The following is an 18,727-nucleotide window of genomic DNA, read 5'->3' as shown; positions in this document are numbered from 1 at the left end:
TGTTGGAGTCTTTGAAAAACCTGTATATCCTTGATGATGCCTATATATCTTCGATGTCCCCAACATAAAGCACATTGTAAAGAGTTCGAAAAAATTTTAATTTAATAACTGTACATCCATATTACTTTAAGAAAAGTTTTAAAAAATTATCTCTGATATTTAAATATAATTTAACACAAGATACATTATGATATTTTTCCTCCATAGGAAACCCAGTTATTAATAATACTTTGATTTAAAATGTTTTACCAACGTTCAAGTGAGAACTCAGTTGATCAAAGTTTTTTTTTTTTAATTGATCCAATACAAAATTGAAACATAATTTCTATTGAATTTAAAATAATTATTGGATAAATTATGATTCATATTAATTTTCAAACTCATAATCAAACTTCAACACTATTGACCTGCTCAATATCATCGGCTATACTCACGTGTTTGAGCTAAAGTCTTTATTTTAGCCTTAATTTTTACAAAACTTTTGTATCAAATATTATCATTCAAAACTTGAATTTTGATGTATTTCTCTGTTTAATATATTTATCTATAAGTTTGGTTCTTAAAACGCGTATAAAAGATCAAAAATTTTGAAAATAATATCTACATTTTAATACTTGATATTTGTAAGGCACTGCTTTACAGTAATGAATTAATTCAATATTATTATTCACAAAAATTCATTTTGATATAGTAAGATTTAAAAAAATGTATGTATTAAATAAAAAATTTAAATTAGTTGTAATTTAATAATATTCAAGCTACTAAGTTATGCGTTTAGTATAATACCTCTTACTAGCATTTTTACATTTTAATATTTTCCAAAGTAATAACTTCATGTTAGTTAATATTTTACAATATTAAGTAACAACATTTATTAGTTATTTTTTTATAAAAACTTTACATTATGCTGGTTGAATAAATTGTTTTAAATACACAAAGATAGTTCAATCGATAAGTATTTATTTTTTAATAAATATAAAAGATACAAATTACATAAAAAAGTGTGTAAATGTGATGTTTCTGTTTGAAACGTATTTTCATACTGTATTATTTATTAAATTCAATCGACTGATTTATGAAAATTCATAAATACTTAATGAAATGTAATGAATTTAACATGTTTCTTACATTTTTTTTTATTTGACTGTAATTTAAGTTACAAAATTATTAAAATTAGCCTAAATTATTCTTAAAAGTGTTAATTAATCTCAAGATTTTTCTAACTTCGTTTGGATTGAAAAAAAATTTTTTTTTCTTTAACAATACAACCATTATTTTTTTGGTTGTTCCTTACATTTTTCTTTTTCCAGTGTTCCCAAAATGCATTTCCTGCAAAATAGGCAGATCAAACTGAGGATGACCCTTACGACATAAGTGTCTTATAATCCAGTATGCAAAATAATGTTTACACCACTTCAGATTTCGCGATTTTTCAAAGATTCCAACATATACACCAATGGACATGTATCCAGGTACTCTGTGCAAAGTGAATGGAAGAGAGAGTGAGTAAAAGAGCCTCTCCAGAGCGAAACGACGAAAGAAATAAAAAAAAAAGAAAAAAAAAACTAAGATACTCAGAGGATACACGTATACGGGAGGCGAGTGTACGAGAGAACGAATTTCCTCGAGAAAGAGCGCGCACAATCGGCACACATGTATACCTGTATACTTAAATATACGCTCGCCTACGCATGTTTCGGAGCAGAGTTGAGCTGCAAAAGTTCCTGAGTGATGTAAACGTGTGTATACATATATATGTGCGAGAGATATTATATATCTGTGAGGAGGCATGTATATGTAGAGCCTATGCGTATATTTGTAAAATATATAGGAAATCGAAGAAGAAATATACGAAAGAGGTGAAGCAGACGAGGAAGGCACAGTATAGGGGAAAAAGGAGAACGACACAACCGCTCACACACGAATTTAACACACAGCCGTACATGAATATGTTTGTGTGTACATATATGTCTAAATCTCTGGAAAATTCGACGTTTTGCGGATGACCATTTTATGGAAAAATTTGTTAGCTCCTTTCATGGTTCATTCGAAGGAACGGATGTTTCATTGTCTTCTTGATCTGATAAAAATTTTCGAAAATAATGGTGGCACTAAAATGGGTGTGGGCCCTGGTTATATGTATATTAAAAAATGTTGATCAGAACGAAAATTAGAGGTGAATTATAATTTTAACTTAAAAAATGGCTAAAACTAGAAAAATTACTCTGTTTAAGCTGCAAATGAGATAGTCCGTCATTTTTCAAGATAAATTAAAAACCATACGTGGTTAATATTATTAATTCAAATATTACCCAAGTTAAAGTTTTTCGTAACTTCATTATAAGTAGCATCAAGATTCAAGTTACAACACAACCATTACGTCCTTATTTTCACTAGTTTACATGAAAAATAAGTTACTTATACCGATTACCATTAAAACTCATTCCAAGGACATTTAACATTTTGATTTGAGTTACGTTCAATATATTACAACCATATTCACCAAACTCCGGTGTCAATGCAGTAAAGCGTAATTTTTTTCCTAAAAATAAAAATGCAAAAAAGAATAAAAATTTCATCGCTTGTTATTGTAAATAACTCAACAGTAAAATTCAGTAGTTTTTACCTAAGAAAAAAAAAAAAAAAAAAAAAAAAAAATTAAAAAAGAAAAATATTAACTCCCGAGATTTCCTTTTAGCAAACTCACCCATATACCGAATCACAATAGCATCGCAGAGGGGGACCCAAGGGAGCGAGAGTTTACAGAGTTTCTGCTCGGTGGCTCGACCAAGCACCGGCAGTTTACGTTTGGTTTCCCGAGCGCTCGCAACGCACATCGCACTCGGATGTAATACAAACTTCTCTTTTCGCTGTGCTAAAATTCACGAGTTACTAACTCATTGGTTTTTTTGTTTTTGTTTTTGTTTTTGTTTTTGTCTTCTCACCAGTGCACAGTACATCGGTATAAAGAAACTACTTTGCGATGCGTTACCGGTCAACTTAGTGCATCCAAGTGTCGTCGATTCAGGGTTTGTTGTTGGTGTATTTTTTTTTTTTTTTTGTTAAAAAGCAAACAGTTCATCGCATTGTTACAATCGACAGCTTCGTGCATGAATCCTAGCTTTAGTTAATAGTGACGAATAAAAAAAATCTGTTCGACGTAGTAAAAACATAACATAAAAAAAGTACCATCACCAAAGTAAACCCGTAGTAGCGTGCATGTGTATTTATCTGTGTGTGTGTAATACATGCACATGAGTGCAGTAATCGTAGAGTCAAAGCGAGTGCATGTAGGGAGAGAGTAAATAAGACACCCAACAATCACCCGCACGATACAATACACCCCCATCGAGAGGGATACTTTTTTTAATTTCTCCATCTCCTTGGTCGTAAGTGCATATACCCGCGTGCTGAGGGCTGGTGTATACGTGAATTGATATAAATAGGTGCGCGGATAAGTGGCCAACGACAACGTCAACAACAATAATACGTACAGCAACAACAACATAAGGCTAAAGGAAAAGAGCTTTCGATGGGAAACATGGCGCGTGAGCGGCGCGAGTGTGGGTGCAGGAGCAGCAGATCGCTGATCTTCATCGCGATCCTCTCCACCGTCGCCTTTGACCTCACGGGTGTTAACGCTGCAGCTGCGGGAGAGTCTGGTGAGTAACTATAATGTCATGTGTTTTTTTTTGTTTTTTTTTTTTTTTTTTTTTTTTTCATGCTCGTCGATTCCAATACCGATTTTTCATCGTTATTTTTGGAAATTACGGCGTGTATAATAAGTAACGAGTGAGACGTACATCCTTTGGATCGTGCCAAAATTTGCGTGACGCAACAGGTACACGGTACCGTCGTCTACCTCGCGATTTGAAGTATATTTTTTGAAATAATTACTAAAGAGTTTATATTTTAAACGCCATTTCGAGAATATTCAGTTTTACATGCTATCGATCGCATAAATTAAAGTGAAGTTCAAGGTCATGCGGAGTTAACGATCGTTTGCTGCGTTTGTGGAATTTATTTTAAAAAATGTGAGAAGCTTTTGGTGACCTTCTAAGCAAGTACCGATCGCTACAATGAAAACAACAGTTTAACGCGATACGAGACAAAGTACGTGCCGATCAATCATTCGTTGCACGTAATTATTCCCTCCCAAAGTTATTTTAAATAAAAAAATTATGTATTTAAAATACAAAAGGCAATAAAAAATTCCTTCGATGGATGATTCACGTGCAAGTGGGCGCTTCGAAGGCGCCAAAACACTTTTTCGAGAGTAGCTTGTTTGGACTTTCAGAAATCCGCATGACGTCAATTGGACCATGGATTTATTTTCTGTGGTTTGGAGATACACGCGTGAGTTTTTTTGGGTGGGCAGGGGGTTCTCGTTCTGTTAAAATGATACACGTATACGTGTAACTGTGGTTTTGAGAAAAAACATCTGTGTGGATAAGACAAACGCGCGTGTCTGTTGTTTTAGATCTTCGGTAAGACTAAACGGATTCTCTCGGGAAACGGTATGGTTTACACATTGAGACGGTAGTGTTTGGTGTATAAACTGTGATGCCTCGACTCTCGAGGAAATAACAGCGAGGTAGAATAACAATCCCTTCGTTATCTCAAGCAAGTGTTTAAAACGAGGTAGTTGAGTTTTTCTAGCTTACGAGAGCTGAATGTATCGTATCTACGATTTTATCCGGTTTTATCGATAAAAAAAAATTACCCGTGTACAGATGTAGACATGTTTTTTCATAGAAAACTATGTTATCACAGGTGAGGTAAAAGACGAAAATAAATAATTGACGCAGTACGTAAGTAAAAAAAATAATTTGAATTTTTCTTTGTGACCAAAACAACTGTTTCAGTACGGTCATTCTAAAAGTAACAAAGATGGCATTAGTATGAAATGGCCTTGAAATAATTAATTGCTCAGAATATATGAGTTGGATTGAAATTTTATCGTCGCATATTTGCGCACATTCCTAAAACTCCTTACTGAGACGGAAAAGTGTAGTCTGATACGTAGGGATCCAATCGCTTTTGTGTGACTTCATAAAGGACTTCAGTACTCCAAATCAATTACCACAAATGCGGAAAAAAAATTTCGTATTTTTGAATCCTGAACTACCTCAAGACAAACCTTAAAAATAAAATTATTAAACTTTTTGTCAAAATAAATTATTTCAAATAATTTTACCCTTAAAGATAACTTTTATTGTGCAACAAAGGATAAAAATTAATTAATTAATTAATTTTTAGATTTTTACTTATAGAAATAATAGATATCTTTTTTCATGAAATATAAGTTAAAGTACTGAATCATCAGTATGATTTGAAAAATTAACAGTAATTTTTAACTGGAACATAAAAATACCTATAAAAGACTAATCACAAGATCTAAATCTCAGTTGTTAAAACCAATCAGATTCTGTATTGAGGATCAAAGAAATACAAAATGCACTTAAGTTTTAATTTAAAAAATCCGATGAATCGAAAACTACAATATTTATTTACCATTGAGCTAAAAGTACTTTATTGACAACAACAAAACACAAGCATAAATCTCGCGACTCCTTTCCTTTGGCCAAACCATCACCAAAACTATGAGATACTCTATTTCCCGAAAGAGGCAAAATAACAACGAAAACCCATTACGATAAAACGGAGAGGGAAAGGAGTTCCCTTGGAAGGACCGAAACTCTTCGGCGCCGCCATAAAACGAGGGTCAAGCGAAAAAGAGCGCACGGTAGAATTGAAGGAAAAGAGAAAGCGCGGGAGATGCAATCCATATATATATATATATATACAAACACGATGAGTTTTCGAGTTGGAGAAAAACTGAAAGTGAACGCGGAGGCTGATCGTGGGTTGTTTTGGCTTTTTGGTGTGGTTTTGGCTGTTCTCGATATCGCGTGACTGAGTTTCTCGTTTGATGCGTACAACGTACAATTCTTGTCTACCTTGATACACCAGAACGAGTGTGACCACATCATCACTGTACGCGTGATGTGGCACGGTTTATTTGCTCGTATGTACGTTTTCGTTTAAACGAGACAAAAAAAATTGAGATTGAATATAATACTTTATACGAAATCGAGGCTCGTTCATTGGGAGGGTAACTTTTTTTCGTCTTTGTTTTAAGAACGAAAAAAATAAATAAATAAATAAAAAATAACAAAAACAAAAACATCAAAATTTTAATCGTTTGTGCTGGGCAAACATTGTTAATTCTTCGGCAACTTAACCATCAGTCTTTGTTTCGACTCTCTCGCATAATTCGCTTGTTGGAAGAAAAAGCATTTAAGGCGCATATCTGTGAGTAAACATGAATTAAAAAAGCAAAGCATACGCGTTCTTTCGCAGTCAATGACATTAAAATCGCTCGTTTAAAAAATTATAGGCCAAAAATATCGCAAGTACTGCACTTGCAGTGCGCAAACACACAATGCTGATCTTTGTCCAATACGGTTCTTAATGCATATCGAAGTGGAAGGACATTAAGTACTTTCAGCTGCACGCATGTATGTGCGCTACAAAAACAAAGATAAGGAAAAAAAAAAAAAAAAATAATCGGAACAAAAAAATTGCACATTCAAGCAAATGAGAGACTAGGTATTGTAAAAAAAAGTGATTTATTGGCCCTGATGACAATTTACCAAAAAAATGAAGCAGCTGTGAGAAGTATAACAAAAACAGGGATATCTGAAAGTACGTAAAAAAATGAGAGGAACAATTGTCCGAGTTTTTGAATAAATCCCACGTACGTTTTTGTGTAGCTTTCTCACAAAGTAACTGTGTGTTTTCTCTAGGTATCGTCTGATTAAAACTCGTATGTTTATTTTGGTGTCTCAATTGAAATTTTACCATAAAATTTACATCAACGCAGACAGGAATCAAATGTTGTGCGCTTGTGTATAATTTTTAAGAAAACTTGGAAAATATTCTTTTAAAGCATACAACAAAGGGATTTTGCTACGTTTACATCTGCTTTGAGGGGATTTTTACGAAATGAAAAATCAATTTTAATTCATGGTAATTGATGAAAAAATAATTTTAAATAATAACTCAATTTATTCAATTAATCAACTATGAAAATCAATGCATTCGTACAACCCTAGGCCAAAAGAATCAGTTTAAACAAATAAAAAATACTTTATTGGTTGAAGCAAGAAAAATTTTTTTTTATTTTATTCTTTAAAAATATCATAATGGTAACACAATATACGCACTAAACGCATGAATTGGCATGAAAATGGTTCTAGACGAACCAAATAAATAAATGAATTAAAATAAATCATTTAGTAAAAAAGTAGATCAAACACAAGTAAGCCTCACTATTTTAAGTGAACCCAGAATACTTCGCTGCTTTTGTTTTGATAACTAAAGCCTCTCAAAGAGATTTTTTTCGTACCTACTCCATCTTATCTCTTACTCTCACAGCTTGTACGCTTACACAAGTACGTGCAATAAAAACAACTCTATGGTATGATCAAATACGTAGTCCTACAGTGTTATATACCCACCCACTCAATAAAATCGTTAGAGACTGGCTTTGCAAGCTTAAGCAAAAGGTTTTTCAAGCAAGCATAGGTGTATATCTAATACATAAGAAAAAAATTTCTTCTTTAGATATTAAATGAAAATGTTCGTGTGACCAGGAAAACCGAAAAAATGATTTTGCTTTCCATTTCATATCACATGACTATAATGTGTTACAATATTCTTATCAAGTGTCTTGCTCTCGCATACCGTGCGTGTGCAATTCAGATTATCGATGTGTCGCGGAGTCACGTCATGTTGCGACAATATAGGTTGTGTCAAGTGTCTGTACTCGTACGATCTATAATGCGTAATTCTGTTTTTCCATCCTGAGAAGAGAAGCTTATTGGACGCAGTTCATTTTGGCAAGAGTAAAAGTAACGGTTCCTCGATTGGGTGTACCTATACTTGTAGAGTAGAGTTTAGCGAATTCAACGTGAAAAAAATTTCGCGAGAAAGCACTTTTTGTTAATTACGAAAAGTATTTTAAAACTGTACTATTTATACAAGTTCACTAATTTTTATACTATTAGATGGGGCTGAAATTTCATGGTTAAGAGTAAGTATTATTTTCCAGATTCTAATCCTCGAAGGATGTCATTTTGAAAATTCTGTACTCCTAAAATTAAAACAATATTTGATTGGGAGTTTTGTAAAGAGTTAAAGTTTCTATACCTATTTAATACATCGAATTTCCTACGCACGCATTTTTTGCGTATGTATTTACTTATACTTACATCCAAGAATAACATGAACTCATTCATCGAAAGATGAGAACTAAGCATCAAGCTTCACGATAACAACGAAGACAGAACTTCTTACAGTAATTTCGAGGTACAATCTTGTGGAAGAGGAGGAACGTGACCTATAGTTAAAATACAGCCAGTGGCGAAATGTCTTAAAAAATTTGAATTTGACGCTTAAAATTAGAAAACAAATTTTTCCTATATTTGTCCCTTAAAAATACGTTATAAATAATTTTTTTAAGAACTTTCGTGATAGTAAATTCATTTTTATGTTTTTTTTTCTCTCTTAAATTACTGCCCAGGCAATTTTTATAGTCGATAACAACTAGCAAAGGAACAAAAAAAACGAATGTGAAAAGAGTAAGAAATCCCTGGATAAAAATACCACAAATTTATAAAACTGTATAAGTAATTTGAAAAATTTTAAAAACATAGCTGATCACCTCATGATGTATAAAACGTTTTTTATTCACTAAACTCGATATATTCCAACGGGCCCACGCATGGCAGATACCCATATGGCATACGCACATATACAGTTTTGGATTAAAGGAGAACATTAGCAATTTGCGCACTCGCGAAAGCGCCCGCATCGAGTGAAAAGTAATTTCACTCCGTGTTATCATTATTACTTGCACTACACGCAGAGACTCGTCCCTTGCGCGATACACACTTTATAATTAGTTCTCTGTGCCTCGTTCGCTGAACCATGGCGTGAACTTTTTTTCAGACGGAAAATTTATCTCTCCTTTTATATTTTTATGCAGACACGTTGTACCTACCTCATAGGATTAGAAATTTTCTTTTTCATATTATAAATATGGATCAACCTTAGAAGAATTCATTCATGCTTTCATCGTTGTATTATACGGTCGTTGATTATCATTATATATTTTTCTGCTAATATAAAGAATTTCCTTCATAAAAGAAAGTTTTATTTTGATTAATCAAAGCACATTCACTGTATGAAATTAGCGTGACTTATAGTGATAAAAAATACATCCCATATTTATTTTTTTTGATTAATATAATAAACAATAAGAAAAACAAGAGCTCGAGATCTAGTATAAAGTTCCACAAAAACATTATCTATTCGGTGTTTTTAATACGATATTTTACTTTTTTTTTTTTCATTTTAAAGTTTAAAAAGTAAATACTATCAACTGTAAATACAAAATTGCATTTGATCAAATTGTTTACCAAGAATTAATAAAGGTACTTATATTAAATAAAAACACTAATCTTTAATTACCTGTGTATTTGACGAAAGTAAAAAAAATTATTTATTAATTATACATTTATACATCTACATTTTTTCTTTCACCATACAGGTGACTGATATTTTTTCTCATAAAAAAATTAATCCCGTTATAAATTACTGTTCTTCTTCAATAACATAGAGATTTTTGAAGAGCATAGCATAGCATACGTGAGCGTCAACATCACTGCAACTGACCGTTAAAAAAAATTGTATTTCCTTCTCCTTCTTTTTCTCCTTCTCAAACCTCCTGTACAAGCCAATTGTCTTCAACCTCCTCATCTTCCCTTGTTATCTTAATACGCCCAGTTTCTAAAACCCACTCGAACGGTCAGGCTTTAAGCATAAGAGAAAAAAAAAAAAAGACAATGGAAGAATTTTCAACAAGGCAGATAGATGCTAATCGGAATGAAGTGTGGCGCTAAAAATTCTTATTCAGACATGTGTGCATACTTATACTTGTATAGGTATTTGTTCAGACGTTTGCCAGTGATGCACACATGCATATGAATAAATACGACTGATATGCGCTGTGGTGAATTGGAACTACAATTGAGCACAGTTATACAGAATTCTTACTTGTTTGTATTCACTAACCTACATAAATTGGGTAGATTATTTTTGCTGGTCATGATAAGAACCCTTCGATCAGAGAATAAATTAGGCAGAAGTAGATAAATCAAGTTCCATAAGATGACGCAAAACAAACAAAAAATTTTGTATCAGCTGAATTTCAAAGCGTGTTAATGTTGAAGAAAATTTACAAGAATTTATCACAAAAAGCTGTACCTGCATTTTGATGAAAATCGTAACTCCTCGCCATTTTTAAGAACGTCACGCTGTTATTTGCTGATCAAATGTGGTAGACGATATTTAAACTTATTAAAATTAGTAGTTTAAGTAATTCAAATAAGATTATAAGACAAATACTTTTAATATCTTTAGTTTAAAAAAATCTTTATTTTTTAAGTTAATTATAAAATAATCATAAATTATTTTCAATTACATACAGATTAAAAAAAAAAAAATTATTTTGTATTAATTGTTCATAATATTCTGAAAAATTAAAATTCTTCATGTAAATACTTTTTGATAGTTATAAAGCTCTAGTAAAACATAAGTTTCACTTCATAGTATAAAGTAACTTGGAGAAAACTAACGTTCAAACAGAAACTGAAATATCATAATATTTACACTTTATACATAAAATCAAACCTGGAAAAATTCCTTTCATCGCAAGTTACGAAAGTTTATAATTTTAAAATTGCCTTTAACAAGAAAACAAAAGTACACCATTACAAACTCTTGTCCACATAACTAGACACATCAATGTATAAACTAAACGCAAACAGAAATAAAGTTTAAAGCTTCGAATGGGCATTTGATTTATGAATAAGAAAAAAAAAAAAAAAAAAGAATTTCTTGCCCTTTTAACACGTTTAAAAAAATAATTTCAAGCTAAGTAGCTAGGATTCCACGTTGGATCGTAGTTGTCCCGCATGAATTTGACAAAAGCGTCATGATTCTCGCGAAGCTTGGTAGTTAAAGTGGCCTCGTATTCCTGGCGTAGTTGCTCTTCCTTTTTCCTCAGCATACGCTCGCAGATCGACAATAGCTGCGCTTCTGTGTACAACGACTGGTTGTCGTTAATGTTTTCTGATGTTGCTTGAAACTGAGGTGCTGCCGGTAAAAACGATGCCGAAATATGTTGTCTCTGCTGAAAAAAGCCAATGCTCAATTGCTCGAGCTCCTCTATCATATCATCGAACGACGATAAGGTTGACTTTGTACTTGACAATGGTTTTGACGGTTGCTGCTGTGTTTGTTCGCCGTTATCTAGCCAGTTAATCGAGTCAAGGGTGACCCTGGGCCGTTTGATTGACTCCTTAAAAGAGTCAATATCGAGGTCGGCTTGTCTTTTGAACGCTGCTGTCGCTTTGCTGACTAATGATGGTGATGATTTTTCACACATTTTATGTATACACACGATCACACCTACACTGGGTAACACTCCAAAACGATTGATTAAACTTCGTAGGTGGTGTTCACAGATTCTAAAATAATGGTAAGAAAATTTTTTTTATTGCTAATTACTGAAATTGTCAGTCTTTATAGTTGAAAATTTAAATAAACTACTTTGTCTGTCAGGTCTGTAATATCAGGAGTCCAAGCAAACCAATACTGAGTGTTATCCTGTCCATTTAGGTTTTAATATGTATAATGTGGTCGTAGTAGTACCCTCGAGTTGTCGGGTTACGTTAGATTATCATCCTTGTTACGCGTATTATCGGTATTATTAGTTTATCGTTCGGTCAAGCATTTCTGTAATATCTGGGTATTACGTAAAGATACACAAGAACATGGAAACGACCGATAGCAGTGGTGATCCATCGGACCATTTTTGAACTACTGCTCATATTTATCATAGTTGACGCGTGTAGTGATGAGCTGAAAAGTGGTGACATTTTTGAGTTATTATTTTCTTGATTGGATTTCATGATCAGATCAGATTCACTGTCTTGATTTTAGTAAACCTTTAAAACTATTATTATATTTCAGAATAACAGTAATTCATTCGAAACTTTATCGATCTGTGATACGCGTTATATGAGTTAGAATGTTTTTATTTTCCCACGTTTAAAGTAAAAATCATACTTCAAACACGTCAAACTGAAATTTTAACTTTTGTCTCTATTTCGATGATTAAAATTATTTGTGTACGTTGCACAGTCTGAGCTATGTCAGCCCACAAATTTAGCATGACAACAAACTGTTATTTAGAATTAAACCTATATATGCATGACGTGCAGTCACAAAAAAGTCATAAGAAATCCTTATCAACTGGTTTAAAATCGTCTCAGAGATTTATACTCCCCACAATTAAATGCTCTATTGCTAATGGCAATGGTATGTCAGACAGACACATTTAAGATAAAAGTCGATACAATAATGCACAGTCCAACTACTAAAACTTGAAGACACGGCCAGCAAGAGATGAGAAATATTGAAAGAAGGAGAGCATCGAAGGAAAAGATTCAAAGATGCGACGGGAGCCGGTTTTTTTATACACACAGTTTGTGTGGGAGTATCGTAAAGATACGTGTTTGCACACAGCGTATACTCATATACATCCAGTAGATCCGTGAATCTCCGATCGTTACCCCTTCTTTATATATCTTTTTTTTTTTTTTTTTTTTTTTTCCTATTTTTCCACTCGACCATCAGAGAAGGAGGAGGAGGAGCGACTTTGGTCTTTCTCTCGTGGCGAATGCTGATTTCGCGATCGTTCGCTTTGCAGAGAGAGTGCTATAGTAAACGTATACAGCCAAAAGAGGGAGAGCGTTCACAGAGAGATGTATCTCACGGTGAAATAGTGGAATGCTCAATGGCCATGCTCTCGTCGACGCAACCATCTCCGGCGATCTTTGCTCTTCACTCTGTGTGTATACTTACTCATCGCTTGTTTTTACTCCAGCATAAGATCGTTCTTGTCTTGAGGTTTTTTGTATATACCTATCAAGTTTTTTTTTTTTTTTTTTTTTTTTTTTTTCATTTGATGGTTCATCCATGTTTGCTTCATCTCGAGTCGAGTAAACACTTGGGGTAAGAATACCTTGAGGGTTGCATGGATGTAATAAAAGACTACAGTCTAGACCAAGTACGCTCCTTTTATCGACAGCAGAAACCAAGACTGATTTGGCAAACTACTGTTCTTATCGTTTCTGATCCTAAGTAAAATTCTGACGTTTGTATAACATGAGGGAAATGAGTACAAAATCATTTCCGGTCAACTCCCAACGTCTATCTTGGCTCCAGCAAGCAAGAGAAACATTTTTTACATTTCGAGTTCTAGCTGGGGATTAACAAATCGACATCTGGATTTTTTTTAATTCTCATGATGCAGTTTCATAGAAGTAGCCTATTGGTACAGTTTCAATTTTGCATCCTCTTTCTTCAGCCTCGATAATCTCTCAGGCTCATAATTGTTGGTAGAAGCTTTAAATGATGCGAATGGGGGCAACCCCGCCTGGACACAATCTCAGTCGAAGGCAGTGTGCAAAAAGGTTCTCTTAAAGTATTTACAGTTGGTAGGCACTCAAATCACTTTATTCACTATTTGTAGTATGCATCAACAAAATCACATTTTATGTTCTCAAATAAACTACTGATGTATAAGAAAAAAAATTTTCTTTTCCGTACAGTTACTTAATTTCATTTAATCATGGCAAAATAATAAAAAATCGGATCACAACATGATGCATATAATGTATCTAGACCAACACAATAATATTCATAAAAAAAAAAAAAAAAAAAAACTGTTTCCTCCACATTGTGACATGTTAATACATGTTCTCATGCCACAAGCGTGAAAGTTTGTCTGGCGATTGTTTATGCAAAGCTTATAATCTGAAGCTCCGGGACATGTGACTCTGTTTAATCAGCTGAGCCACAAAGTAAAGTAGGTATAACACGGCTAATGCTGTATATCGCATTTCTCACGATATCTTACGATATCTTAATCCTCTATCTTGTTGGTACTCTTGTTATTAGGTCTGCACTTTCTCTGGTAAAGTTTTTAGTAAAACGTATCTGATTTGAGTTTTATTTTATGATTAAAAAATTTACTACAAATAGAACTAAAATTAAAATCTGCTATAAATACTTGAAAATTACATTCATTAAATATATCACACGCAATAGATGTAGGCAGTAAATTTTTTTCATAAAGCAACGATGCATGACATGAAATAAAATGTTTTTTTTTTTTAATGTATTAAGTACGCCTTTGAAAAAACAAGACATAAAACTTTCAATTGGTATAAAATTAATTTACATAAAAATTTTAGCTTAAGGTAAATTTAGAAAAAATACATACAAGTTATTGGAGTTGTATCAAGTGATTCAATAAAGTTGTATTAATTTTTTTATGGAGGATTTAGTAATGTGGTTATTTTAGGGCTACTTTTACTATTTTTCGGGGTTAAAATCTTTAAAAAAAATGTTTAGGTTCATTTTGGCCAGGAAAAGTTTTTTGCTTTTCAAAAGTTCTTTCTTAAAAAGTTGATGACCACCTAACTAAATTTTTTTTTGCTATGTGATTCATCAAGATATACTAATTTCTACGGAAAAATTTTCTCTGATAATTGAAGTCAAATTATAAAACAAAATCATTCCTGACTTATAATTGAAGTAATTATAATGGAATTGGGGTCTACTAAGGTCGCACCACTAGTTTTACTACACAGGCACTAATCTTTTTTTTTTTCTCTAAAAGTAATAAGAAAGGTTTATTAAATTTTATGGCCAATAATAATGATAATAATTTAGTTTAAGCATCAGCTTTACATAAATAATGATGACGAAATTTTTTCATATCTTCAATAAATTACCTCTCCTTCACTTGCACGGTTATAAAGAATTCTTTTCTTTTTTTTATCGTAATCTTCTTATTAAGTCATATGATATCATCGTTTTTTTTAATAAGATTCTGTCAAAAACATCAATTGCTATCAAAGAAAGACCATCGTAACTAATAAGAACCCACATTATTATTAATATACAATTGATTTTTAAATCCACACGTTTTAATGTATATTTTACTTGACCTCATTCAAAAACACTGCTGTGTAAAGAGTTTGGTTTAGGATAATCAAAAATTTATCTGCACATCATGTTCCCCCTTAATCGTTTTGAAAAGTAACCCATTTAACCCGATAACCCAATATTTTTGGACTTGAAATTAAACCAGCAACTAATTAGAATATCAGTAAGTACGTGATGTCAAATAGACGGCCTTCCAAGCAGTCCCATCCAATCAGCATATCACAATGCTCTTTTTAAAAGCGAGCCAGCAATATGTCATCAATGGACTAATAGACGATCAGTTAGTATTGAGGGTAACCAACTCCTGAGATATGTACCACCCATGCAGCCGTACTACATAGGGTACACGTACAGGTATGCATATATCCTATATGGAAACAAAGCTCGCATCACAGTGGCACGAAACAAGTAACGTAGTACTATAGTGTATATATATAATATAGCGCAGTACAAGCCAAGGGGGAAAAGGGCGGCGACTCTCTTTCTCTTTTCTTTTCTCTCTTTGCCCACAGCCGTGCATGGGCCCCGCTGGACTTGGAGGCGCAATGTAATTTCCGAGTTCGTTGCACTTATCGCCGTTCGCTTGTGTATGGCCTTACACCGGTATAGACTCACAGTACGCCTGCACATGTACCTATAAATGTGTGGTGGGTGGATGAATGTGTGAGCGTAACGTAATACCAGTGGCAGCGAACCCTCGGATGGTCACCTCCTCGAATCGACGTAGGTGGTGGTAGGACGTATGTATATTCTTTTATATAATACACGCTTGGGCGCTACTTTGGCTTAGCGATCAAATATTTATATTCCTTTTTTTACTGATGGAGAAGGTGGTGTTTGCATGGGTTACTTTATGTGTGGGGTCGATTGAATGTGTTTAAAAAATGGCTTACGTGTGTCTTATCTTTTCAATTATTTATTTTCTCTATTGTAGTTTTCTCTATTGTAAGTAAAGTGGGAATTATTTTATGAGAAAATTATAAAAGTAAGACTATGACGTATGTTGCGTATAGGTTGGGAAGTGGGGATGGATTCATTGTGAATAAAAAATTGCTATTTCTTGTTCTTATTGATCCAACGGATGATAAATATGTAACGACTCATTTTTACACATCAAAAACAGACTTTTATACGTTTTTAGGCTCAACTAATAAAACAATACAGGCCGATGTTTATGATACGGATTTTTTATAGATTAATCGTTATATAATTGATATTTTATATTATTAATAAGTATTTTTGAGTAAAAGTAATAAACTACATAGATAAGAAAAAAAAATTGCACAGTGCATCAATTTTTGTTTCATCGGACAGTAACACAAAGGACTAACTGTTTCAAAGTAAATTTTTGATTATATAAACAAAGAAAAGTCTTATCAATCACTATGAATAATGTAGGTCGTACGCAATTTTTTATTGAAAAAAATCTCAAAGATGCAGAACAGTAACTAATTTAAAAAAAAAAAAAAAAAAAAAAAAAACTATAAAACATCGAATGCAAATCTGATGAGCTACATAATGCGATTTTAAAAGAAAATAATATGAACACTCACAAAAAAAAATAAACTTCATTTCTTCCGGCTTTTTTAAAAACGCCTCGATTCGCCCGAAAACAGAAATGCTGATCCGAACGGATGTCCTTTGTTACATCTGAGCCCCTAAGTATATATACACTACTGTTACTTCCGCACTCTCGTTCCGTCCAATTTTCTGCGCCACACCATGTACAGTTAACATAACACTCGTCATCCTATTTTTCTCCAGTTCAATGTATGAAAATCAGAAACACAAAATACCTTGAACGGAAATACCAGACATTAAAATAAGAGTCATAAATACAATTTCCACTTTTTGTAACGCTCAGGAGTTCTCTATATAATACTCGACGTTGACAAGCGGTCGTCCTCTAAACGCGTACAATTTTCATACCACAACCAAACAAATACACACACTAACTCACAACGATCTGATTTCTGCAATCTATTGCAAGTACAAATTTTTTTGCAAATCATAAAATTCTTCTTATTCTATAAAAAGATTTTATAATATTCACTAGTTATTATTCTTATTTTTATGATACATAATGGCTTAACAAAATTATAACTTCATCTTATAAAAATACTTTTTTCATATACAAATGGCACCACGTGTACTTATAAAATATGTATGTAAAATGACAATGTGAAATTGATCTTAACGCTTCTTGATTTTAAATTCTTGTAAAACTCCCACTCCTTCTGCATACACGTATATCTATGATATAATAACTTGAAATTCTACTTGAAGCACATAATTTTCTCTGAATAAAATTAAATTTTATGCCTATTTCGTTATCGTGATTGTACAAATGAACATGATTAATTTTCTGCTCTTGTTACTCATAAAATCACACATAAGTATTGTCTTTTCCAATTCCTTCCCCAAAACAAATAATCTTACTATTTCTCGTAAAAAAAAAAAAAAGAAAAAAAAGGTGCTTCATGAATAGAGACACGTTCCACAAAGCAGTTACTCTTTTACCTTAAGTGGTCGATTTTCATTTAGAAACGAAAAAAAGAAATCATGATTTTTTACCAAAAGCACAGTTATACCTTGGAACGATCCCAAATCTTCTCTATACTTTCCACATCAACGTCTTAGCCCTTACTCTCCACAATATACCATAAACTCAACGCACACAATAATCCCATAAGCCGATTCCACTGACCTACGTATCCCTTTACCTCACTACGTAACGACGCACGTATAATTCATACACAAGACACACACACTCCACTGCATAGTTAATGAGAACAAAACAGCCGAGGCGAGGAAACTCGCCTTTTACAGACGCAACACTGCTATAAAGAGGAGCTTATGGCTCGGGGGTTATTATAAGTGGCCCGAGAGTGTTCGCATGGAAATACATATATTTATATACACGTAGGTAGAAGCGCGGTATGTGCACTGCACAGCGAGGCGTGAAAGATACGGCTTTTTGCGACCGCGATGATGACTAGCAAGCAAAGTGCGCATCGTGGACTTTCTCGCGCAAAAATGGCCACACGGTACATGGTACACACTAGTACAAGTGATGATGATGGTTGGTTGGAACGATGAAAGCGAGATCCGAGTTTGTTAATTTCATACCTCAGGGAGTTGGGAAACAAACAATTTATTGCCCCGTCAGATTTTTGAGCTCGTGTATACGCTTATTGATGATCGATTGCTCCTGGAAAAAGGTCAATGATCGGCGATTTTCAACCTGACTGACCTTAACACTGCAATCAGCATTAATGGACCCTCTAATTGACAATCCACGCGGTTATTGCTCTTGATCTACTTTGTCTGTGTACATGTAGCTTCGAAAACGTTAGACTCGTGGTAATTTTTTTTTTCTTCATCCGATGATCTCTGAGATATACGTGGCTCCGCCACTTGGAATCAAATGAGATCTCTTGCGCAACGTGGTGGGAGATGGGGTATCCCTCCAAAGAGAAACAAAGCGGGACTCTTTTCCGAGCACTTAGCGTAACCTGCATAATTTTGAATTCTCCTCGCCGGTGAAACGGTAACTCGCTCCCGTGCTGGAAGACCTCTT

General features: G+C 33.4%; 2 protein-coding genes across 2 annotated transcripts in view; one reads left to right on the top strand and one right to left on the bottom strand.

Annotated features, from left to right (window-relative positions):
- Window positions 1–2,808: 2,808 nt before the first annotated feature.
- Window positions 2,809–18,727, top strand: part of l(1)G0289 (plexin domain containing lethal (1) G0289) — a 50,613-nt gene continuing 34,694 nt past the window's right edge. The window contains exons 1-2 of the mRNA XM_014353889.2: window positions 2,809–3,029; window positions 3,447–3,662. Of these exons, the coding sequence (XP_014209375.2) occupies window positions 3,533–3,662 (130 nt within the window). The 5' untranslated portion in view covers window positions 2,809–3,029; window positions 3,447–3,532. The remainder of the gene's footprint in view (window positions 3,030–3,446; window positions 3,663–18,727) is intronic.
- LOC149374762 (uncharacterized) lies at window positions 10,745–11,737 on the bottom strand. Its single transcript, XM_089592065.1, has 2 exons — window positions 11,680–11,737; window positions 10,745–11,597 (listed from the first exon to the last, which is right to left on the bottom strand). Exon 2 carries the CDS (start codon window positions 11,513–11,515, stop codon window positions 10,997–10,999), a length of 519 nt encoding a protein of 172 aa, XP_089448191.1. The 5' UTR covers window positions 11,516–11,597; window positions 11,680–11,737; the 3' UTR covers window positions 10,745–10,996.

This window comes from Copidosoma floridanum, unplaced genomic scaffold (assembly GCF_036245765.1).
Source record: "Copidosoma floridanum isolate Cflo_tuat_1 unplaced genomic scaffold, Cflo_Japanese_pri ptg000014l, whole genome shotgun sequence".
Classification (NCBI taxonomy): domain Eukaryota; kingdom Metazoa; phylum Arthropoda; class Insecta; order Hymenoptera; family Encyrtidae; genus Copidosoma; species Copidosoma floridanum.
Note: the sequence above shows the minus strand (reverse complement) of the source record. Positions and strands in the feature narration are given on the sequence as shown.

Coding starts and splice junctions, on each gene's coding strand:
- LOC149374762 (XM_089592065.1), bottom strand. CDS start 11,515: ATGTGTGAAAAATCATCACCATCATTAGTCAGCAAAGCGACAGCAGCG.